This window comes from Pelodiscus sinensis, chromosome 2 (genome assembly GCF_049634645.1).
Source record: "Pelodiscus sinensis isolate JC-2024 chromosome 2, ASM4963464v1, whole genome shotgun sequence".
Taxonomy (NCBI): domain Eukaryota; kingdom Metazoa; phylum Chordata; order Testudines; family Trionychidae; genus Pelodiscus; species Pelodiscus sinensis.
Genome location: NC_134712.1, coordinates 100,831,194 through 100,856,158, shown reverse-complemented (window position 1 = coordinate 100,856,158; position 24,965 = coordinate 100,831,194). Strand labels below are relative to the sequence as shown.

Sequence of the window (24,965 nt, the reverse complement as noted above, 5' to 3'; positions counted from 1 at the left end):
GGAACAGGGAGGTGGAGTCAGTTGCTGTGCTGGTGTTACCCAAGGAGAGTGGAATGAGGGAGGAGTTTTCTGAGAAGAAAATGCAGGCTGCTTGCATCAGCATAAAAATAATCCCCACAAGTCAAGAAATATTAACCAAGCAGCACTCCTCCATGATGCAACCAGTCCCAAGCTGGTTTCTTAGAGAGGACTGGTTAAGACTATATGTGCTATGATAACATGATTTTGGGTACACACGGATGGAACTGAATCCTTTGTACGAGAGCACCTGCCCCCAAATAGGGCACGGACAGTCAGCATCACTTCCATCCTAAATTCCCTCTAATCTGCATGGCTGTGCCGTTCCTCCTTAAGTCCCACACAGGGGCTCAGGACTGCAGCGGGGGAGTGATACCTCTCCCCAAGCTCTGGGGCTAGTGGGGGCACATCCCTCCATGCTAGCCCCAGCACCAAGCTGTTGCAGCCAGGAGAGAGGGGACCATCTTCCACTGTAAGCCTGAGCCTCCCGAGCCCTGAACACCTTCCTGTGCCCCAACCACCTCATCCCCAGCCTTGTCCCATCCCAAAGCTCACAACCCCCAGCCCAGTGCCTGTACCCCCTCCTGCATCCCATTCCCCCACCCCTTAGCTCCTCCTCATATCCAGCCCCAGTGCAGAGCTTGCACCCCCAATCAGAACCCTTGCACCCCAACCCTCTCCCCAGTCCTGAGTCCCCTCCCACACTCAGAACCCCTTAGCCCACCGCATGAATTGTGTTATGTGCAGCAATATGAAGGTGATGTGTCACATGTCACCTCCCTGTCACACATCACTCCCACATGGGTTCACAGAAAATAATTCATTCCGCTCAGGGTTGGGAAAAAATTGAAGGAACACTGGCCATCTGTGTGAACACATTTTGCTGCTGTCTTCCTCCCTAAACCTACGCTCTGAGAAATTGTATGATCCTTCTATCTCAACTTTCTCCCATTGCCTTGGCACAGTCCCAGGAGTACCCAGGCAGAAAAGGCAACTTTACTATCACCTATGTCTTCTCTAATCTTTTCCATCCATGTGCAGAATGCATTTTTACATGCGCCGAGGCGTGTGTAAATGTGCACCGCCAGTAGAAGCAAACCCAGCTCTGGATGCTTTGCTAATCAGCGGGGTGGCATTTGAATTTCCCCTCAAAGGCTGCACAAGTGCACAGTTTACAGGGATTTTTCATTCAAAGGAAAGGGAGTTATCAAACTCTCCCATGGCTTGCTATTTATGCTGTATTTGCACTTGGGAAACAAAGCACTATGCAGATAAACTGGTCCAGACGGTGGGAGGTTGCTGATTAGTCTATGCCAAGGGCAGTTTGGAGTAATGTTCTCAACACAGGATTTCAAAAGTGGGGTTATTTTGGCTCTGTGCCATGCAAGTATCCTGGGTTTGGCCATCCAACTCTCCTTTTAACTTCTTACTTGAATTTGGATCCTTCCTGTCCAAGCTGGTTAGAAAAATAACACTGGAATTGTGCTAGCAATCATGATGTTTAAAATGACTTCTTTATAACTAGCAGCACAGATCTGTCACGTATGGCCAGGGCTTTAGCTGTAGATTGATAGAATCCATACAGTACGGCTCCAAGCCTGGAAAATATCCTGTTTACTATGATCAATGCAAATATAGTCAGTCACAAAATGTGAGCCACCCTCTTTAACCCCACTAAGAGTATGTCTAGACTACAGAGCTTTGAAAAACTCTGCTACATCCAAGGAATGCATCTGCTTTTCCAAAAAAAAAAAAATTCGGAAAAGCAAACGTATTTTTTCAGCATCCCTGTAAATCTCATTTTATGAGGAAGAAGAGATGTTCCGAAAGAGGCTTTCCCCCCGACATTTGGTCCCTTGTAGATGAGCCAAATGTCGGAAAAGCCTCTTTCAGAAGAAAAGCAGAAAAAGATACGGTTTGCAATTTGCGTGTCTTTTTCTGACTTTTCTTTGCAGTGTAGACACAGTTTCAGGGTTTCCACATGCCAGGACATCAGTGAGAGACAATCTCACATACCTTCTGTCATCTGCTAAACAGAAACAAAAATTATTTGTTTTCCTCTCATCCTATGAATGATTATTGGGCTCCAATCTAAATTTGGATCTCATAGGCTGACACTCTGAAAATGTATTTAACAAGCAAGTCTAACACTAATGTAGACTTCAGTCCTTTTTAGTTCTTATTAACAATAAACAAAACAAACACAAAGAAGTTCTTATTGCTGCTTTAACCTTACATTTTACCTATTCCATCCAGGGAAGCACACCCGACTAGTTCCAAGTCTGCCTGATGAGCAATAATTAGTCATCTTTTTTAACTCATTGCAGCATAGTAACAATGCTAGGGTGTAATATAAAGCAGTGTTTCTCAACCAGTGGTATGAGTGCTCTTATGGGTACTCAAGAGAAGTCTGGTGGGGTACATCAACACAACTGAAATTTGGAGAAAACTGAATTTTTGTTTTAAGTTTTACAGCGCTTTATTATGTTTGTACTTTTTACACCCAAAAATTTCATCGCCCGCCCGGCTACAATTAAGTTGTTTAAACAAATGTGTTGCAATGGTAGAAAAAAAAATTGTGTGTATCTGAAAACTGTAGGTACTGGGGGTACTTATCATTTTTTTTAAAAGGGGTACTTTATACAAAAAAAATATTGAGAAACACTGTTGTAAAGACTCCTCTCAAAGATTCAAAAGTGTCTATAAATTTGCCTTTCTGAATTAGAAGCGCTCTGCCAGAAGAAATAATAAGATGTAGGGTATGATGGAGGTAAAAAAAAAATCAATCAACCAATCTTCCCCCTTCCCCCCAAAAAAACCCTGCTCTGTCCAAGGCTACTTGTCAGCTAGAAATCATTATATTATATTCCTGTCCAACAGGCACAGGTTCCAAATATATGTTTTTTGCATGAAACACCTGTGAATTTTTCAGTTCCATAGTCATTTTGCCCTTTAAATGTCAAAGTATCAAATGAAGGCCATCAAAAGAGTGATCAGATTTGAAAGTGAAAAAAACAGAACACCAGACCAGAGAAAGGGGGTGCATGTGCGGTAGGCATGTGAACAGATAATAAGGATAGGTATCCAGAAGGGTTTCTGGCACAAGTTCAAAACTTGGTTTTAAAAATATATTTGCAGTGCACTTGCTGTAGTGAGTTATATCTATTTAGTGAAATATCTAGTTGAAGAAATTAGGGAGTCATTCAGCTAGCTGCTGTGGTTGGAGCTTTTGAACAGGTAATGCTGACTTCTCTAGCACTCAAAATAATGCATTAAGTGTCATTATCTTGGGCAGTCCCCACATAATATATAACTATTAAAATACTATAGTGGTGTGCCTACCACAAATGCCAAACTAGATAGACAACAGACATGGGAGTATTGTGCAAGTGCATTAATGTGCTCTTATCTATTTGTATTTGTAAGTATTGCATAGCACTGTTCAGAGCCTTTAAAGCTTAGTTTAAATAATTATTGATGGTTTCTATCAAAACTACACAAGTACTAACACTTTGAACCAGTAGATACACAATCTAAATGACTCAGCTATACATACTAAGACAATATGGCTTTGTCTACATTGGCATCCCTTTCCGGAAAAGGGATGCTAATGAGACACTTCGGAATTGCAAATCCACGGGGGATTTAAATATCCCCCGCGGCATTTGCATTTACATGGCTGCCGCTTTTTTCCGGCGCGGGGTTTTTGCCGGAGAAAAGCGCCAGTCTAGACGCGATTTTCCGGAAAATAAGCCCTTTTCCGGAAGATCCCTTATTCCTAGGACAAACTTCCTAGGAATAAGGGATCTTCCGGAAAAGGGCTTATTTTCCGGAAAATCGCGTCTAGACTGGCGCTTTTCTCCGGCAAAAACCCCGCGCCGGAAAAAAGCGGCAGCCATGTAAATGCAAATGCCGCGGGGGATATTTAAATCCCCCGTGGATTTGCAATTCCGAAGTGTCTCATTAGCATCCCTTTTCCGGAAAGGGATGCCAATGTAGACACAGCCTATAGGTTTGATCAGAATGAACACAGGCTGAAGTAGTCTTTGATGCTTGATGGTAAGACATATACTGTAGAGCAGTGGTTCCCAAACTTTTTGGCATCACGCTCCCTTTTTGATTTTTGAGAAACCCTCATGCCCGCCCACCCATCAGCAAAACTTGTTGAGCAAAAAAAAAAAAAAAAAAGGAACTGACTGGGGCAGAAAAACAAAAATAGCAGCAAAATTTGGGGGGGGGGAGAGAAATTGACAGGGGGGCTGGGTCGCCTTGGGCCCCCTCTGGAGTTTCTTCAGGCCCTCCCCCAGGGGTGCACGCCCCCCCCAGTTTGGGAACCTATGCTACAGAGGTTTTGCAAAACATAGTAGTACGTGTAGCCATTTTTTTTTTCAAAGAGAGCTTCTTTTTGAAGTGTAAGCTATGATCGGTACTGTAAGTAAAATGTCTGAGGCATGAAAACAATTGATCTAGCATTGGAATTTGTGCAGATGTCCAATAGTAAAATATACATTTTTAGCTAACAGTACTTGTGATGAGACCTCCCCAAGGAATAACTGGACACTGGGGCATTGTGCTCCCTTAACTCTGTAGCCTGGGCTGTCTCTCACAATGCTTTGCTAGTGACAAGCAGGATCACTCAGCACAACTGCATGTGGAAACTCCAGACCCAGCTCAATAGCATAAATGCTCCCAGAAACTCATGAATCACACAGAGGAGGACAAACTCCCAGCCCTGCACTCCATACAATATTATTTTGTGGTGGTCAGAAACCTGAGAAGCAACATTCCTTCTAATTTTTTTTCCATCTACATGCAGAATAAGTTTTGTTATGTGCACCAAGACATATACAGATGTGCACCAACAATAGAAACACACGCTGCTGGCTGTTGCTGGCTGTGGGTGCTCTGCTAATCAGCTGGGCAACATGTGAATCTCTCCTGGATGACCACCCAAATTCACAACTTACAGGTAACACTGCTGACTAGCATAAATTTATAAGCCTTCATCTGTTATGCTTATAAAAGCACACAGAACCTTTTTCCGGGGGCAAGATAATAGGTAACATTTATTAAAAATACAAAATAGATGTCAGAAATCAGCATATTTCCACCACACCGGGGGTGGGCATTAAGTTGCCAGATACAGTTTGCCAAGGTTAGTCCCTGGTGGGCTGCCAGATGCTTTATTGAGAGATTCTGGGAGCACCACTGCTCACAGCTCCCGTTGGCTGCAGTTCATCATTCCCAGTCAATGGGAGCTGCAAGAAATTCGAAACCCTGTTACACTAGGCCGTGTTCGATTTAGCGTTTTCTCACCCCACTGGGTGCTACAGTTCTTAATATACAGGCCTGCCCTTTTAAGCCTGGGCTCGGTCTCCTCAGCTGAAATCTTTGTCTTGCCAGCATGTTTGTTGCTTTCAGTGTAAATGGGAGCAGAGAAAGGCCCTAGCAGGATGCCACTCTCCTGTTTCATATCCTCAATCCATGTGGCTGGAAGAGACTAGCTCAGACATGCCTGGTGAGCCTTAATGAGTCATAGGGTTGAGTGATTCCTCTGGTGTGGCCTTGTGCAATGGAGACATAGAGTTGAGCAGTCCCCATTGTGTGGTGCTTTCCCTGCTGGGAACTGGGTCGTGATAATTATTCCACACCCTCATAGGTGCTGGTTACCTCCTTCATCATTGTCACTGCAGAATTAGCATTAGAAACTCTCAGATTTTAGTGACAACCGCACAGCAAAATCCTGTAACTTCACACACACTAATTATACACATAGTTGGACAGAACAATTGATGTTAGCAGTTCATGACTTTTCATATGTAGCTCACATAGCATACTTCTTATGAAATATCTCATCATTATATGACAGAGATGAATATGGGGGTCTGATTCCAGGGTGTTGCTTTGAGGTACAGAGTGCCAAAAGACTAGTGTTTTCCCCAGAAATTGAACTTAGGGGGTGTGTTCAAATTTACGAGGGGGAGGTGTCAGGGCCAAGGAGGGGTGAGATCGTGAGGGTGAAGGTTGGCTGTATGGCACCATAGTAAAAACTGAAAAATGTTTCATGACCATTTTATTTGATTTAACTCATGTTTTAAAATCACTCAAATTAAAGTTGGCTACTCAAGCCTTCTATGAAGCACTACGTCTACATCCTTCTTGGTTTCTTGTTTTAATTTGGCACAACTCTGTTAATGAACTTCTCGAATGCAATGCGTTGGTGGCTTCTCGTGTGTCCGGTACTTCCATTCCTTCAACTGATATGCTCATTAGTTCATTCACATGATCAGAAAGAAGGTGACTTCTTTCAGAACAAAATTCTATTCAATGATGAAAAAGAACACTCAACTGTAGCTGTTGTGACTGGGAGTAGCAAGAGATGAATTCCTACTTCTTTCATCCCAGGAAACATAGCACAAAGATCCGGTCGAGTGATGATAAAAAAGAACTTGAAGTCAAATCTTCATTCATTCATTGTATGATATTCCACTCTGTGTTCAAATTCTCTATTCTGTCCTGAGCACATGGCAGCCCCATTGCAGATAGTGCCTCACTCCACTCAACTCTTGGTGTTTTATAGGACAGGCATCTGTAAAAGCTACATAGAAGTTGAGTAGAATCTAGAAGTCGCTGTTGTAGATTTTTAAGAATCAAGTCTGTGTACTTTTTCAGTTTCTTAACAAACATTTCTTGTCCTCTTCACTTAAGGATTCAATATAAATGCCTCCATTAGTCAACTTCTGGACTGAAATCTTTGCTTCTTCCATTACTTTTTCAATGGATTGATCCAAATGTAGCTTCTAGTGTTGGACAAAGATCTACTACTGTTGTAGCAGATGCCTGGATGGCATTGTTTAATGACCCAAGTAGTTTCGACAGTAGATTTACGAGCGAGAGAATGGCAACAGTAGCAAAAGTAATCCACCAGCCTCACTACTTAGATCCATCCCATCTTGGTAGATACTTTCCAAAGCCAGTAATAATGGCTGACAAAACTTCTGTCGACAAAGAGCGTCTACACTACATTCAGTTCTGTCGACAAAGCAAGCTGCTTTGTCGACATGGTAGTGTAGACGCAAAGGTCAGTTTACATGCAATAACACCTTCTGTCGACAGAACCGGGACTGAAGCAAAGCCTCAGAAGCGCGGGAACCCGCCCGGTGCCCCTGGTCTGCTGGAGACGGTCTCCAGCCGACCAGGGGCACTGGAGCAGCTTACGAACAGGGCTTTCTTGCCCCGGAGCTCGCAGGTAGCAATCTGCCACCTCGACCTCCGGGGCGAGAAAGCCCCGTTCGTAAGTGCGGATCCGACATAAGTCGGATCCGCGTAAGTCAGGGACTGCCTGTATTGGGATTGGCAAAAGGTACAGAGATGGGCAACTAAAATGATTTAGGGGTATGAAACAGGAGGAGAGATTAAAATGACTGGGAATTTTCATCTTAGAAAAGAGATGACTAAGCGGGGAATAGGATGAGGGGGGGTCTATAAAATCTTGACTGATGTGAAGAAAGTGAATAAGGAAATGTTATTTAATCCTTCACATAACACAAGAACTAGCAATCACCCAATTAATTTAATAGGCAGAAGGTTTTAAAAAAACAAAAGGAAGTACTTCTTCACACAACATAAAATCAACCCGTGGAACTCTTTGCCAGGGGATGCTGTGAAGACCAAAACTATAACAGGATTAAAAAAAGAACTAGATAAATTCCTGGAGAATAGGTCCATCAGTGGCTATTAGCCAGGATGGGGAGGGATGCAATACCATGCTCTGAGTGTCCCTAGCCTGTTGCCAGAAGCTGGGAATGGGCAACAGGGGATGGATCACTTGATTACCTGTTCTGTTCATTCCCTCTGAAGCACCTGACCTTGACCACTGTTGGAAGACAGGATGTCGGGCTATATGGACCACTGCTCTGACCCAGTATGACCATTCTTAGGTAAAAATTAATTATAATAATAAAAATGCTTAGTACAGAAGCTCCCCAATATAATGACCTCTCAAGATAGCAACGATGTGGGATAACGACCTTGGCAAATAATGCATTTTAAAAATCTTGGCCTACTAGGAAACACATTTATATAAGTTTCCATTCCCAGTCACAAATCTAGCATTCTGGAGCAAAGTCACTAAAATATAGTCCAACAAACAAATGTTTATTTAACGTGCCCCTCATTTTTCCCTCCACCTCACCCCACTCACCGGTGTTGTCCTTGGTCAGTGGAGACTCAGAGTTCAGAGGTGCTTTCATGTGAGTACACCTCCCAAGTGGGAGGCAAGAAGGCACCTTGCTTGTTCCTTGAGCTGCTCACTGTTTGCTCTGGCCACTGTTGTTCGTTGTGCCACCGTTCACTCCATCGCTCTGTTGCCAATGGCCCTGCACCGTCACCTTCTGCTACCACCTGCCACTGTGACTTCTGCGAGTTGGTCTCTTGAGGTTCCACCCAGCTCTCAGTGATTTCAGCTGAGCTCTCAGTGGGAGAAACCTTGCTGCTAGTGCAATCTGGGCTGTCTCTTATAGAAAAACACTGTACCCACAGAGCAGTGGTGGCCCGTCAATACAGGAAACTAGGCAGTCGCCGAGGGTGCCAAGATAAATGGCCGTTGAAGGCTATGGAGGTGGGGACGCTGATCGTGTGCCAATCACACATTTTGCTTAGGGCGCCAGTTGCTGGCAGCTTGTCTAGGGCCACTCCTGCACAGGAACACTCTCCCCACAGCAAGACTAAGCACTTAGACCTGTTATCAGTGATTTCAGCTGTAGTGGTCACTTAACAAAACAAAAGACTATATATGGAGCCTAATCAGCTCTGTCTTTAAACAGTGGAGAGGGGCAGGTAAAATAGTACTTGTGACTCAGACAGACCATCAAGCAAAACACCTGTCCCCACCCTCTCTCTTGATGCCCACAGTCGGTACAGGTTAAGTACAGTTCTACTGCCCTTTACTCATACAATAAGAACAACAACATTTCATATTCCCTCCTCTCCCCCATTCAAGTGACTTGTAACCCAACCCCAGCCAAAATCTATCACTTGGGCAACACAGCTGTGTTTGCTGGATACCTAGGTAGATTAGGTGTGAATGTAAATATAATCTGGTCCTAAAGCCCTTCCTTGCAGTCCCCAGATCATCACTAGCTGTCAGGGAGAGCTCATTTTGACTTTGCTTACAAATCATAATTTGAAATTATTCGGTTGGCCAACACCACCAAAATGAATGCACTGACATTGTCATAAAAAACAACAGCTGTATAAGGAAGCTAGTCTACATTCATACTTTTCAAATCTATTATACTTTTTCAGATACACATATCTTATCACACACTGTATATGCTTTTAAAGTGTGTATTAATGTTTCAATTTCAACTCAAATTTCCAAACAATCACTAAATTGGCATGTAACTAGTTCACAGAACTGGGGGGCCAAGGGGTTGGGGAAATTCATGGGGGGTATACACCCCCATAGGGGAGGTGTCGGGAAATCCCTGCAAAAGACTCAAAATAAGTTGGACGGTTTCTGTTTTTACAGAAGCTGAAATCCTGCCCCCCTCCTGCAGCTACCGGGCCTGGGAATTGCCCTCCCCCACTGCTACGGGGGTGGGGGGGATTTCCCACCCACTCCTCCTCTTAAGGAGGCCTGTACACTCCCCATCCCCCATCCCTCCTCATAGGCACATGGAGATACTCCTATTCTGTGAGGCTTCTACAGGACCTAGTGATTTCCCCTTCTCCCCACTTCACCTGGGCATGGGCATTCCCTTTACCACACAGGACCTGGGGATTCCCCCTTCCTCTGTGGCTCTTCACAGGACCTAGGAATGCTCTCCTTCTTCTCTCCCCTTACTTCTCCTCTCAGGCCCTGGGGGTTCCCTTTCCCCCTCCTGCACGGCTTCTCATGGGGTCAGACCATGCCCTCCTCCTCCCTTCCTCCCTCCACCTCTCCCCTGCACCACTCCGCCTCTGATTTCCCAACAAAACCCAACCAACCATTTCTTGAGTTACATATCCAAGCAACACCATGAAAAATCGGCTAGTGTTATATAACAGCCATTATTATTATGTATTTGCAAACCAAAATGAAGACTGAGGTTCATGTCAAAGATTTCACACCTCTGTAGTAACAAGCAGTGTTCCCGGTAAGCTGAGTGCTTGGGCGGCCACCCAGAAGAGGTTCAAATGCTGCCCAGCTTATTAGCAGAGCTCCCACAGTGCCCACAGCCAGCAGCATGTATTTCTATGGGTGGTGCGCATCTGCATATAGAATTAGACTCGTTCTGACTAGCTGTTAATGATCCCTGACCCAGATTCGTCTGGTAATCCATACCTCTATCACCGGCAGACTACTGATCCAATAATCAGGCAACACATGTTTTAGGGACAAATCATGTATTTTAGAAATATAAACAGCAAAACAGGAGCAATAAACACAACCTACCCTATCCCAAGATATAAAGAAGATTGAAAAGAACCCAATACAAAAAGGTGATACGTTACAAAATGTCAGGCGATCAGCGCCCGTGACCTTCTACTTCTTGGCTAATTGTAAGCCTCGAAGGAGGACCAGTGGAGAGATCCCTCGATGCAGTATCCTCACCTTCTGGCCTAAGGCTGCTGGACGATCCTCGATCATTGGCTAGTGGTTCTCTCAGGATCCAGAAATGGATGGCCTATCGGCGAATCCGTCTGGTCCGGAAAGTGGGTGGTGATGACGGTTGATAAGTCCAAGACCAAAAGTAATGACTGTAGCCCAAAACTCTTACATGGGATGATTCCACACGTGAGTGGCACACAAGTCAAAACCAAAAGACTTTACCACAAAACCATTAATCCAATGATGTTCAATATGACAGGAACGTAAAAGGGTATGGAACCTAAGGAACCCAAAGAGCAAGAGGGACTAAAGGAACTCGAACTCTCCTCAGCCCAGGCCTTTTATTGGCCTTGAGGCGGGAAAAGGGGTTGACGTGCTGAGTGCAACAACTGTGTGCAGATGATTAGAGGGATGAGTGCAGCTAACTAGAGGGCTGAGTGCAGCTTTGGTGAGGGGTGCAGCACTGTAGGGACAAGTGCACATGATGTTGAGATGAGTGCATAGGTAGAGTATCGTGTGCAACACCGCTCTTTTGGCGGGAAGCTACACTTGTGGTGATAAAGCCAACCCTTATACAAAAGGGATTCACAGACTCCATTTTGTGTACCCTTATTCATAGAGATTACACTCAGGGTAACAGTAACATGTCTTCATTCCTGTAAGGAGAGTTGTAGAATAATGTTTTTTTATAGCTGTGATGCCCTTTAATATCTCCCAACTAAGGAAATACTTCATTGGGGATAGAGAGACCATTAAGAGCTGCCAGTATATTTACAACTGCTTCCTCCGTTATCATGCGAGTGGCCTTGTCTGTTTTAACACCAAGATGAGGAGTTATGAGAATGTTCTTTAGTTTTAATAATGGATGATCTCTGAAAAAAAAAGAATAAAACAAGCAAGGCATGGTTAAGACAACTATTGGCACACATCCTAATCAATAAAGGCCCTGTGTCAGCAAAGCCTTTAGGCTTGTTCTTAAATTTATGCACTTATTTAATCTCATTAATGTCAATGGTATGTAGATATCTGCTTAAGAGTCTGCTGCATCAAGTTCAGTTTGTTTTGGGTGCCAATGGAATGTTTTAAGATTTTTATACTTTCTTTCAGGGAAACACAAAAACTGATTTTCATAAACAGCAGTCTGTGCCGTGTGTTGAGGGGAAGGATTAACTCTATGTGATGATGGAGTCTTTATCTACCTAGCTTTGATAATCAACATCCCTGCCCATTTATTTAGTGCTCTAAAGTTTCATGGGACAATCTATTCCATGAGGCATAGCAGCTTTTAATTTTTTAGATGCTAAAGAGCATCCATGACCAAGAGACCTGTAAAACATCAGTAAAACTTGCAGCATTGTACTGAAGAGACAAGACTGACAAGGAAGGGGAGAAGTGAGGTTGCTAAATGTTGTCTGGACAACCGTGGCTCATACAGTGTCTATCCATCGCCATCATTTCTATTGCCCTGGGACTGGTGTTTTCTCCCTTCAGATAGAATGTTTGGAACCACATCTGCTTCTGCTTCATGCTGTGATTCTTGGGTAGGCATGGGCCATAGAGTAGGTAGCCTGGCACATGCACTGCCCTCCTACTATTTACTGCAATATGTGCCTATCTCCAGCCTCTGCCACATCCCCACTGGCTGGGCCTTTTTGAGTCCTTATTTCTTGTTCTTTGTGACTTTAATTACTTTTTGATAAATACACACAGCTGTGTACCTGGGCAAAGGTTCAGGGTAAGTGACATCCAAAGCTGCAGCCTTGATAACACCATTCTGAAGAGCTTCCACCAGTGCATTTTGGTCTACCACTGGACCTGGGTTGAAATAAGAGGACACTTTCTTAATGCCATATATAAATAATGTCAGGATGAAAAGGAAAAAGTATAAAGGGAAAACTTAACTAATTGCTAATTTAGAAGAGAGATTTGTATTTTAATTTTTAATATGTTGGGGTCACTGGGCATGATACTAGGTAACTCGGGGGAGTAGAAGATCACAAGGATCGATGAAGCCCCCTCCGCTCTAGGCCCAATATTAAAATGGATTTACAGCTCAATCTCAAGAGCTCTTGGTTCAATGGGTAACAAACTAGTATTCAATATTTGTCATGTTTTTCTTCTTCAAAGTGCTTTGGAAATATTAATCAATCTTCCAATGAAATATCTCAATGAAAACAAACAGTTAACAAAATTGTTTCAAATTGTTAATTTTGTTCTTACTTAGGGAGTCACATGTAGAGAGAGCCAGAATTTGAGGCACTAATTTTAAACAAAGAAGAGAGAAAAGTTTACCCTGTAAATACAGAATATGAGTGATGTTGCCTGGATCTGGTCCCCCAAGGCTCAGGGCTCTCCCCTCCCTCAGCACTGGGGAGTCTGTGCTGGTGCTCCAGCCCCCTGGCCGCCTCCCCATGGGGCTGGAGCACACAGTCTATTAGCCTGGGCCCCTGTAGGCTCTGGTATAGGAGGGAATATGAGGAGTGTCTTTTTCCTTCTAAGATGGGGGCCATGTCAGTGAGGGATTTTATTTTTTGTTTTGCTTCTCACTTGGGTGCGGTCCCCGATTGATTTTTTTGGGGTGAGGGGGTCAGTAGTCCCTGACCCAAAAAAGGTTCCCCACCTCTAATGGACTAGAGTCAGGAAATTCTAAATTCTGGTTACCACAGTGACTGTAACCCTTACCCCACGGCACATACATACATATATAATAGTTTGTTTTATTATACATAGTTAATAGTATATATACACATCTATAATAGCACACTGTATAAATTTAAACACTGTAATATATTTCAGAAACTTCATTGTAAAAAGCTGTTAAGGTTTCTAGGTAAGAACATTGCTGTCTGTCACTCACCACATCATTTACAACACTTACGTGCTTAAAAATAAGGAAATGAATAGATACAACATAATAAAATGTATACTGCTCAGTTCATAACAACTGTATACATTAATCAACTCATATTCTTCACTGAGAACTACACATGTCACATTTACATATTTGAATCTAATGTAAATTATTGGGGTGTAAAACAGCTTTTTTTTTTTAAGCAGAAACATTTTCAATCACTTTAAAGAAAAAACAAAACAAAACTGCCAAATGGAGTTTTATCAGATTTAAAAAAAAAAAATCTTTCTTGTGAAAGGGAAGAGAGAGAGACAGACAGTTGTTACTTATCACAGGAGCTTCAATTCCAGCAGCAGTGTTTTCCACCATTCCAGTTAGTTTTTACAGTTTTCCTAAGCAGTTCACCAGCGTCTCTGTTTTCAATCACTCTCCAGCACACACAAACCAAAAGTCCTTCAGTTGAACCTAGTCAGATTGTTGAAGACAGGAAAAATGCCTCTAGCGGCATGTCTACACTTATGAGAAGATTGACCCTCCAAAGGTCGATCTTCTAGTATTCGATGTAGCAGGTCTAGTATAGACCCCTACATTGAACGCTGAGGGCAGCCCCTGCCAGTGTCCAGTACTCCTCCTGCAACGAGTAAGGGTAGCCGACAAGAACGTTTGCTCCCATCAGCCTCCTTCTGTGTGAACGCTGCCATGGCTCGGCTTAAGGTAAGTTGACTACAGCTATGCATTTTGCGTTGCTGGAGTTGAGTAACCTAAGCTGACCTGCCTGGTCTAGTACAGACCAGGCCCAGGAGTGTAAGCCCTGGGTATGAACTCAAGCTGAAGTTTAAACAGTTTTCTGTCTACACACAAATTGAGCTAACTCAGGACTTGGACCCAGGCTGGAGTACAAGACTCCAAGCCTGAATGAAGCCATGACCCAGGGTTCAAGCATCATTGCTTTGCAGTGTATACACATTCCCACTGGACTCATGCTCTGGGATTGGCCAAAAGCATCCTAAAGTCCCATGGGCTGCCTGTCTTCATCCACTGGACAGTCAAGTTTAGTGGACAGTCAGGGGCGGACTGGCAATCAAAATAGGCCTGGGAAATGGGTTGAGAATGGCCGATTTTTTCACTTTTTCATGCACACTATCTTTGTTCATTTACACCATACTCGCGCTGTTGTCAGTTACGGAAAACCACGCACCCACAACAACAGATGACAACAGAACTCATCCAACCACTGCGTACTCTCCACTCACCGGTCAAGACTCGAGCGACTCCATCACCAATTCTACCATTGCACAAAGCAGGCCTATGCATTGCTGTCATGCACCATCGTGCATTGCGCATCGCACGCCTGTTCCGTTGATTTCAACCGCAGAGAAGCGTGTGGGGGAGGGGTGACGGGGGCACTGTGGGAGTGGCCATGGAGGTGGGAGGGACGCTGGGGAAGGTGTTGGGGAGGGGCTACAGGCGTTGCCATGGAAGGGGCCATAAGGGGGTGTGCCGGGGGAGGGGCGGTTATGTTTTTTTATGAATTTTAATGGCCCCATATCATTGACCCCATTTGCAGCACTTTGCCCTCACTGGTGGCAACACCAACATTGCACCATCCTCACTAAGGGTGTTAAGGACTAGTCAACTAGTTGATTCCTCCCCTCCCCTCTTGGAACCTCATAATGCAGTGTAAATGCTGGAGCTCTTGGTTTAGATCCAGGGTTCAGCAATTCTTAACCTGAGGTTTACAAAACAGTGTAGACTCTCCAGCCTTAAGTTAACAAACCCAGGTTCTGCTAACCTGAGTTGTACTAATCCTGGGCTTATATTGCCATATAGACATAGAGAGCCTGTTAGCCCAGTGTACTGTTATACTGCCCAGTGCAATTTTGGCACTACATTCTGGAGGACTGGGGTTGATCAGTATTGTGCAGTCAAACAATACACTGTACCCTACCTCTGCTGATGTTAATAAGAGTAGCAGTGGGTTTCATCCACTCCAGTTCCCTTTTCCCAATCAGTTTACATGTCTGCGGTGTCAGGCTCACGACCAGCATCACAAAATCTGACTGCTGGAGCAAGTCTTCTATCTTTGTACAATAAGTGGCACCAACAGCCCGTTCCTCTTCCTCGGTTCTGATGAGAAATAAGAATCGTGTTACAGTCAAGGAAGTTTGGGTCATGGAAAAGTTACTTTTCTACCTTATATTATTCCCACTGGTACTTTCGTTCTCAAACTACAACTAGGAAAGTATCTCTCCAGGATCACTGATGTGGTTTTAGCAGAGTGCTTGGTCCAAAAGGGGGAATAGCTGTGACAGTCAGTTGTAGGCTTAATTTCCTCAGGAAGGTAAAACTCATGGCAAAGCAGGAAGTCTGCCTCCTCTAGGGTTGTTTCAATGGCACAGGTGCATTATGAGTGGTCCATCTCTTAACCATCCTTCAACAAGACTCTTTTTATGAAGGATGGAAGTGGCAAAGGAGTTCCTTTGGCAAGCAGGACTGTTCAGTGATGCTCTATGATTCGGATATATAGATTTTTAGTTGAAAATGTTTACAATGCATAACTATTATATAATCACCAATCCTACTCTTAATAACCTTTCTCAGTTGTAGTTTAAGAACTAATAGGTAGATTTTCATAAGCACCTGTGAAAGTCCGGAACTCAAGTTCCATTGACTTTCAATGGGATTTGTGTTTCTAAATCCACTAGGTACTCTAGAAAAATTTTCCTTAAACTGCTGAATGAAGATGAAGAAGTAAGAACTAAAGAGCCAGATAAAAATGTATCCTACAAAAATATTCTTGGGCAGAGACAAAACCCCATAACTGTGGCGTCATGGTTGATCATGTGTTTTTTCTCAAGCACAGATTAAATTATTTTCTCCTGATGCCTAAGTCAACAACCAGGGAGCAAATGAACAAAAGGCGTGAACAAAACTGCACTTAAATTTCCAGGATGCTTATTTGGCTCCCACCCAGCATAACTAAGAGCTATTTCAGGGGTGGCCAACCTGCGGCTGATGAGCCGCATGCAGCTCTTCCCCCCCACTTAAAGTGTGGCTCGCGAAGCCTCCCTCATGGCTTGTGTCCCCAGTGAGAATTGACCACTGCTCTTGTTTCACCACAGCCGCAGCACCTGGGACGGCAGGGCGCACCACCCTGCCTGCAACAGCCACCCGCACCCGGGCCAGCAGGCACACCTGCAACCTGGAGGATTACCACCAGCGGCACCTGTAGCTACTGGAGCAGCAGCTCCGCATCCAGGAACACTGGGTCCGGGAGGACCTGTGGCTGTGGCAGCGGAGCTTGGAGGTGCTGGAGGAGCAGAGCCGTGCCCTAAGAGATCACCTCCAGACCCTGGTAGACAGGTTCCTGCCTCCTCCTGCTCCAGCCCCTGTGGCCGCCCCAGCTCTCACTCCTCCTCCCACCCCTACTCCCCCTCCCGCTTCCTCCTCACCCCCCATCCCTCCTGCCCCACTCTCCACACCCACTCCTCCCCAATGCCCCCGCACCCGCAGTGCTGCAAGACGGTAGAGCCAGCAGGACCCCCAACGCTGAGCTTTCCCTTCCCTTCCTCCCCTTTCATCTCCTTCCAGCTCCCTCCTTCCAGCTTTCCCCTTCCCCTCTCCCACTCTCACTCCTCCCTCCCCCACCCCAGTTATGTACAATAAAGAGAGATTTTTGTTGGCAAAACAGGTGTGTATATTTTACATTAGGAAGGGGGGTTAGGGAGGGGAAAGGGGAAGGAGGGGAGAGTGGAAGAAGGCCCCAGTGGGGCATGCAGGGAGAGTTCAGTCCTCCTCCTCCACCTGGAAGCTCTCCTGCAGGGCTTCCCGGATTCGGACTGCCCCCTGCTGGGCCTCCTGGATGGCAGGTGGTGCAGGGCTGCACGCACTGGCCAACCATGCGCTCAGCCTCAGCCATTCAGGCTGGCAGGAAAGCCTCCCCCTTCCGCTCACATAAATTGTGCAGCACACAACATGCTGCCACCAGCCACGGGAGGGATATTATGCTCGGCGAGGTCGAGGCGTGTGAGGAGCCATCGAAATCGGGCTTTCAGGCGTCCGAAGGCCCCCTCAACCACGATGCAGTCCCTGGTGAGCCTGGCATTGAAGGCCTGCCGGGAGGGGTTGAGGTGCCCCGTGTACGGCTTCATCAGCCAGGGCTTTAGGGGGTAGGCCGCATCCCCCACCAGGCAGACGAGCATGTCCATGTCCCTGACTCTGATGTAGCGGTCGGAGAAGAAGGTCCCAGCCTGCAGCCTCTGACACACAGAGGAGTTGCGGAACACCCTGGTGTCGTGTGCCTTGCCAGACCAGCCCACATTAATGTCCGTAAACTGGCCCCGGTGGTCACACATGGCCTGCATGAGGACGGAGAAGTACCCCTTGCGGTTGATGTACTGGGAGGCCTGGTGTTCCAGGGCACGGATGGGGATGTTCGTCCCGTCGATGGCCCCCCCGCAGTTGGAGACCAACAAAGTTTTTCAGATTTTTTTTCTGCTTGTTCTTTTTTATGTTAGAATATTAGGAATGTCTCATATGGTCTTCTCTGGTTTTGTTGAAAGACTCTGGCCCTGTCTATCCTGGGATTTGCCTCGGTTACAGTAATCTGTGGCCTGGGCTGCCAACATCCTTGCCAGGCTCCTGGGTAAGGTTGGGGGAAGCCAGCTTCGTGCTGTTGAAGGGGCGGGGCCTCAGGCTGAAGGGGTGCAGTGCTGACCAAGGTGCACCTCGCTGTTCTCACTCCCTACAGCAAGCCCTGAGAGTCACCCAGAGAGTGTTACATGGTGCTCTGCAGCAATTTAAAGGGCTGAGGGCTCCAGCCACCACTGATCTTGCGGTAGTGGCCAGAGTCCCAGGCCCTCTTGAATTGCTGGGCCCCAGAGCAACTGCCCTCTAACTCCCATTCCCAGCAGGCATGTCTGTGGCCACCTAATAGCATAGCTGTACTGCGGGAAATCCCTGCTATAGGCAGGCAAACCCCCATAGAGTGTAGTTTGCACCAGTGCAGCTTACCCCCATTTCAAATATGGATAAAGTTGCAGTGGTGAAAATCATGGATTATATAGCACTGCCGCTATATCACAAATACACTAGGGCTACGTCTGCATCGCACATTCTTGTGCAAAAGATATGCAAATAAGGTGCGGCGATGAATACTTAATGAGCCACCATTTTTGCACAAGGGGCTTTTGCGCAAGAAGGAGCTGTCTGCACTGCTCCTTCTTGTGCAAAAACCCCCTCTTGCGCAAGAGCCGTTCTGCCACTTATTTTCAGGCAGAACGGCTCTTGAGCAAGAGGGGAGGTTTGCTCAATAAGGAGCTGTTTAGATGGCTCCTTCTTGTGCAAAAGCCCCTTGTGCAAAAATGGTTACTCATTAGATATGCAAATGAGGCACGGTGATATTCATCACAGTGCCTCATTTGCATATCTTCTTGCACAAGAATGCGCAATGTAGATGTAGCCTAGGGCTATGTCTACATTGGCGGCTTCTTGCGCAAGAAAATCTTGTGCAAGAAAATCTTGCACAAGGGTTCTTGCACAAGAAAACGTCCACACTGACATATGGGAGATGTGCTTTTGTGCAAGAGCATCCATGGCAGTGTGGATGCTCTATTGCACAAGAAAGCTATGATGGCCATTTTAGCCATAGGGCTTTCTTGCACAAGAAATCCCTGCAGAGGGTCCACACTGCCCTCTTGAGCAAGAGCTCCTTCGCAAGAGGGCTTACGCTGTTAAAAAAGAGCGTAGCTCTTGCGCAAGAAGCCCTCTCTTACCACGACGTACTGTAAATTTTCTTGCGCAATAGCAGGCAGGCAGTGTGGACGCTCTGCGGATTCTTGCGCAAGAATGGCCATACTTGTGCAAGAAGCCGCGAGTGTAGACATAGCCTAGGTGTTTACACAGTTACTGGTCACTGATGACTGAAATCCCAGTGTAGACAAGATCTTAGAGGTCTGCAATGTGTGTTGTACAGTCTCACCCTGTAGCTAAAGGGACAGAAGTGCTGAATTTTAATAACAAAGACCACCTTCCTCCCATGTTTCTCTCAGGCATTTGAGTTAAATAGTGTTACAAAGAAAGGGTGAAATCCTGACCCAACTAAAGTCTATAGCAAAATATTCACTAACGTCAATGGGACCACAATTTTACTGAAAGGCTACGTCTACACTGGCATGATTTTCTGGAAATGCTTTTAACGGAAAAGCACTTTTTCCGGAAAAGCGTCCGTGGCCAATCTAAACGCGCTTTTCTGCAAAAAAGCCCCGATCGTCATTTTCGCGATCGGGGCTTTTTTGCGGAAAACACTACTGTGCTGTCTACACTGGCCCTTTTCCGCAACAGTCTTCCGGAAAAAGACTTTTGCCCGAACGGGAGCAGCATAGTTTTTCCGGAAAAGCACTGATGATTTTACATTCGATCGTCAGTGCTTTTCCGGAAATTCAAGCGGCCAGTGTATATATCTGGCAAGTTTTTCTGGAAAAGTGGCTGATTTTCCGGAATAACTTGCCAGTGTAGACACAGCCAAAGGGTTTTAAAGAAACTGTCTAAAATCACCTCTCAGTTATTCAGCTTTCATTTTCTTGTAATGCCACAATCCTCCTATTTCTCTAGTTATCCACAGAATTTCAGGGAATAAGAGCTGAATTTCCAATTTAAAAATATCAGCTTAAAAATGGAAAAAAAGCTTTCAGGCCTTTCTACAGCATAAACAATCACAAACAGGTACAACTCCCTGTTTTAACTCTGCTGTCCACCCTGGAGCAAGCTACCAACAAAGCCAAGATTTTTTAAAATCTCTAAGTCCACTTTTGGATATTTACACATGATTTCAGAAGCTGACATAAGGCAATTTTTTTTCAAAATCTTGGTCTCTCCCCTTCACATCCCAATTCTTTGCTATAATCACAGATTATCTGTTCTCTCTCAGACTATAACACAGCAGTGTTATTTTGGTATAACTGACGTTATTCCAAAATAAAGAGTGTGTCTACACAGCAAGCCGTTATTTTGAAATAATGGAGAGCTGGAGGACTTCTTACTCCAACTCCTGTAACCCTCATTTCATGAAGAGTAAGAGAAGTCAAAGGAAGAGTGTTCTTCCTTTGACTTCCTGCAGTGTAGACAGCACCAAAAGCCAAATTAAGATATTTCGACTTCAGCTATGCAATTGACGTAGCTCAAGTTGTGTAGCTTAATTCAAGTTTTGCCCTTTTGTGTAGACATACCCTAAATGAAAAATACCTCAGCTACACCCATCCTAGGAAAAGGATGTGCTGTTTTTAAAACATTATTAATTATATAAAGAAGTGAAAAATGGAGTCTGCTTTAATGGGGATCAAGATACTTTTACCTCCGGTTCCTGTTGTGATACAGAATTTTCATTTCAAAAGCTTTGGCCCTCCGTGCAATCTTATACCCAATCCTGCCCATTCCAATGATACCAAGAGTAGCCCCAGTGACTTCATCTCCCAGCCAGTCAGCAGGAAAACATTCAGTGTCTGGGGAAACTGCAATCTGACAACCTAAAATAAAAATACTGACTCAGAAATGGATTTGTTTCAAGATGGAACAATAAGATGCTAGAATGTGGCCTTTAGGCATCACTAAAACATAAATGTTAAAATAATCATTATTAAGAATAGAAAAACACTGTTTTTAATTACTGGGCTTTGCTCTTTCTCCCTTTCCTTCCCATTATCCTATTATAATGTTGAAAATAACGGCTTTCCCTCCTGATTCTCCAGTTAACACAGAAAGTCTGTTGCCTCTTAGGAAGTCTTTCCCAGACTTTAACTTGCAAATGCCCTTGCAAACAATGTAATACAGTGTTCTACAGCCCAGGTCAGAATAGTATAGTGCACAATAGTGCCAATTCAGGATTTAGTGAACTTAATGGAGAATAATATCGGATGTTTTTGTTATTTAAAACAAGGACAGTTTGTCATGTCCACCTCTCCTGTTCTCTCTGAAAAGGAGATTGATTTCCTTTTAGAGCATTTGTCAGTTATTTACCCAGATTCCTAGATAATCAATTAAACTCTAATTCTGGTTAAAGAATAAACCAAAGAGATCTTTATTTGCAGAACACAGAAAATAGTGACTGTCGCACACACTGCTTGCTAGCTTGCCAGCTTGCCAACAGGGCAAGAGGGCCTTGTGATAAAAATCTATTGTCCAGACATTCCCAACTCTCCCAAATCCATAAGCTGTGCATTGTAAAGCCTGTAGTGCAACGGCCCATGCCTACGAATAAAATCTCAATTGTGCGAGATTCACATGCCAGCTACGTCTACATTGGCACCCTTTTCCGGAAATACTTAAAATGGAACAGTTTTCCGTTATAAGTATTTCCGGAAAAAGTGCGTCTACATTGGCAGGATGCTTTTCCGGAAAAGCACTTTTTCCGAAAAAGCGTCCGTGCCAATGTAGACGCACTTTTCCGCAAAAAAGCCCCGATCGTCATTTTCGTGATTGGGGCTTTTTTGCGGAAAAGACTACTGGGCTGTCTACACTGGCCCTTTTCCGGAATAGTTTTTCCAGAAAAGGACTTTTGCCCGAACGGGAGCAGCATAGTTTTTCCGGAAAAACAATGACGATTTTACATTAGATTATCATTGTTTTTCCGGAAAAGCAAGCAGCCAGTGTAGACAGCTGGCAAGTTATTCCAGAAAAGTGGCCAGTGTAGACACAGCCGCCATGTTTTGTGCAGCTCCATGTAATACAAAGGAAAATATCACAGATCTCTCCCACATGGTCTCTCTGCTCCCTAAGCTGTGGGAGCAGGTCTCAGGGGCAAGAGTTCATCTCCCTGGAGCCCCTAAGAAAATGGGAAGCAGAGGTGGCTTAAGAGAATCAGGTGAAAGTGGGAGAGGGAGTATCAGAGGCAGCAAAAGTGGAGCAGGGAAGCAGGACTGGTTTTGGGAGAGCTGGCTTAAAAGCCAGTTCCCCCCAGCACTGGCTCTGTGGTGCATGGGAGGGAACAAGAGGCAGGGGAAGTAGAGCTGCAGCGTTCCTGGAGGTGGCACAAGCCTGCTCAGTCCCGGCTTGCATTGGCACCGGGAATTCTGCGGCTCTGCATTTTAAATGTAGTAAGAGCCCAGCAGCTCCTATTACATTTACAATGCAGAGCCACAGTGCAGATGGCTCCCAGAGCCGGTGCAAGCTGGGAATGCTCAGTCCTGGCTCGTGCCAGTTCCGGGAGCTATCCCCGCTGTGGCTCTGCAGAGCCTCCCCTTATTGAATAATCATATAGTCAAATCAAATTCTATCAACTACATGATTAGCCAATTACCTGCTCCTTAACATCCTTGGGGGGGACTGTTCTCCAGTTGATGCCAGCTACTCTTCTCATCTTTGTGGAGTACCAATAACAACTCGAGAGCTCTAGGATATTAATTTATTGCATCTAAGGAAATGGGATAAATTGATAGCCAGTGAATCGATCACTGCAGTGTCATTCCCAAGTGCAGTAGAGACAATCTCTTAGGCTTCATTTAAGGCTTCAAATGATCGCGGCTTCATTTAAATTTACATGGCTGCAGCGCTGAGCCGACAAACAGCTGATCAGCTGTTTGTCCGCTCAGCGCGCTAGTCTGGATGCTCCCCTGCCGACATCAGAGCCCTTTGTCGGCAGCCCCGGTAAACCTCATCCCACGAGGAATAACGGGGCTGCCGACAAAGGGCTTTGATGTCGGCAGGGGAGCGTCCAGACTAGCGCACTGAGCGGACAAACAGCTGATCAGCTGTTTGTCGGCTCAGCGCGGCAGCCATGTAAATTTAAATGATCATTTAAATCGTGACTTCATTTGACTTTGCCTATGTGTCTAATCTACATGCCTCTGACGACAGTGGCATGTAGTCTAGACACAGCCTTAACCTGAACCTTAACAAAACCTAGGGATATTTTTCTCGAAGATTTTTCAACATAGTTTCAACTAGATAATGTGCTATAGACATATATAAAATATGGCAAACTAGCTATCACTGTTAAAGACAATGAGGCTTAGTATTTTAAACACTTTTGTTTATCATTCAAATACCTTTTCTGAAGCTTAAACTTTCACAGTTTATTACAATGGGACTAATTCCAGGAAACTTCAAGTTAGCAGAAGCTACAGCTCATACGATTTCAGGAAATATACAAAAAGATGTAAATGTTACCTTCCACTAGTCTTTTAGCAGATGCCAGCAGCAGGGCCATTCCAGTGTCTGCTGTGGAGCTGGAAACAGCATTTGGGGCATTAGCCATTTTCACTCCAAAGCTAGAGATTAGTTTCAAATCCAAGTGATCAATTCCGACACCTGAATTTGCAATCACCTTCAAGTTGGGCAGACTCTCGAGGAGTTCTCGGTCAATGATGGGTTTTTGCCACCACACATAAATAGCTTGGACCTTTTTGCTCAAATGGTTTTTGTTTTTGAGAAATTTCTTCATGGTGATAAGGTGAAAGTATTTCTTCAGGAAGTCCACATGGGCCTCCAGCACACCAAGTACACCCCCCACTTCATTAACCAGAAGCCCAGGCAGCTCTCGCTGTTCCATGATCTGTAAGAGGAAAGAAAACAAATATTGCTAACAAATGTCAAAACATTTTTAAGAATTGTCCACCAGGGTCTGTATCATTGCTTTGCTTTTCCAAATCGTGACCGCTACAGAAAGAGAACATGTATATAAAATACCTGGATAGTGGGATAAACAAACCAGGTCGATTCAATTGCTCTTTTTAATCATTTATCAGCTGTTTCCAGAACTGAAACATTCACAAAACTAAATCTGAACAAATTCTGTTCCTTTTGGCCTTTAGGCTGTCACATCAGAGCCATAATGCTCATGACACAATGTCCAAAGTCATTGATGTTGGATGTCTTAATTTCAGACCATCCAGAAAGCATTTATTTTAAAAACCAAACAAACTCAAATCTAAATAATTGACCTCTTACTGGATCAAATGTGATCCCTGTAAATAATATTCAGAGCATACTCGCGGACTTTGAACACTGGAGTTATCAAATCCTTTTTAAACAGTTCACTGCTGAGGTTATTTGCAGCTACCCGTACTGAAGAAATGTGAGAGAAGCAAGTTAGTAACCTTTTATAAAGTTGTCCTTTGAGGTATGTTGCAAATTGCCATTCCATTCTTGGCTGTGCGCATGCAATGTGCACTGTCATTGGAAACTTTTCAGTCAGTGGCACTCAGACAACCCATGCCTGCTGATGGGGGGAGGGGCAGAGAGGGCATCCAGCTTCAGTGGTGTTACTGAGCATGCTCAGTCTGTGTATGTTCAGTAAATCTGGAAGGGGGGCACATGACCCTGCATTGTCCCCCACCGAACATGTCACCTATGGTGGTATCTGCTTGAGTGCTCGTTGGTTGAGTGCTCACTGCTTCAGCACACTGGCAATGCTAGAAAGGGCCCAGCTGACCCTGAGCCATTTCAATTCTTTTTTTTTTTTTTTCAGAAACTCCAACAGAGAGGGATAAGACATGAGTCATGGAATAG

The 24,965-nt window shown here is 44.8% G+C and overlaps 1 protein-coding gene across 5 annotated transcripts; it reads right to left on the bottom strand.

The window, feature by feature from the left end:
* Positions 1-10,390: 10,390 nt before the first annotated feature.
* Positions 10,391-24,678, bottom strand: LOC102456670 (glyoxylate/hydroxypyruvate reductase B-like). 5 transcript variants are annotated; one of them, XM_075921120.1, is made up of 6 exons: positions 24,554-24,678; positions 23,625-24,009; positions 20,815-20,986; positions 15,412-15,590; positions 12,331-12,427; positions 10,391-11,484 (listed from the first exon to the last, which is right to left on the bottom strand). In XM_075921120.1, the coding sequence occupies exons 2-6, from the start codon at positions 24,004-24,006 to the stop codon at positions 11,331-11,333; spliced, it is 984 nt and encodes a 327-aa protein (XP_075777235.1). In that variant the 5' UTR covers positions 24,007-24,009; positions 24,554-24,678; the 3' UTR covers positions 10,391-11,330. The 5 variants fall into 5 exon arrangements, with proteins under 5 accessions (XP_075777235.1, XP_025045881.2, XP_025045880.2 ...); XM_025190096.2 differs by lacking the exon at positions 24,554-24,678 and adding an exon at positions 24,398-24,523; XM_025190095.2 differs by lacking the exon at positions 24,554-24,678 and adding an exon at positions 24,405-24,522.
* Between the last annotated feature and the right edge of the window lie 287 nt (positions 24,679-24,965).

What these genes read in the sequence shown, in the direction of transcription:
- LOC102456670 (XM_075921120.1), bottom strand. Translation starts at nt 24,006, where the DNA reads ATGGAACAGCGAGAGCTGCCTGGGCTTCTGGTTAATGAAGTGGGGGGT. An exon ending in TCTTATTAACATCAGCAGAG is followed by an intron (nt 12,428 to 15,411) that starts GTAGGGTACAGT and finishes ATTTCAACCCAG; the next exon opens with GTCCAGTGGTAGACCAAAAT. An exon ending in TACCCTGAACCTTTGCCCAG is followed by an intron (nt 11,485 to 12,330) that starts GTACACAGCTGT and finishes TTTTTTTTTCAG; the next exon opens with AGATCATCCATTATTAAAAC.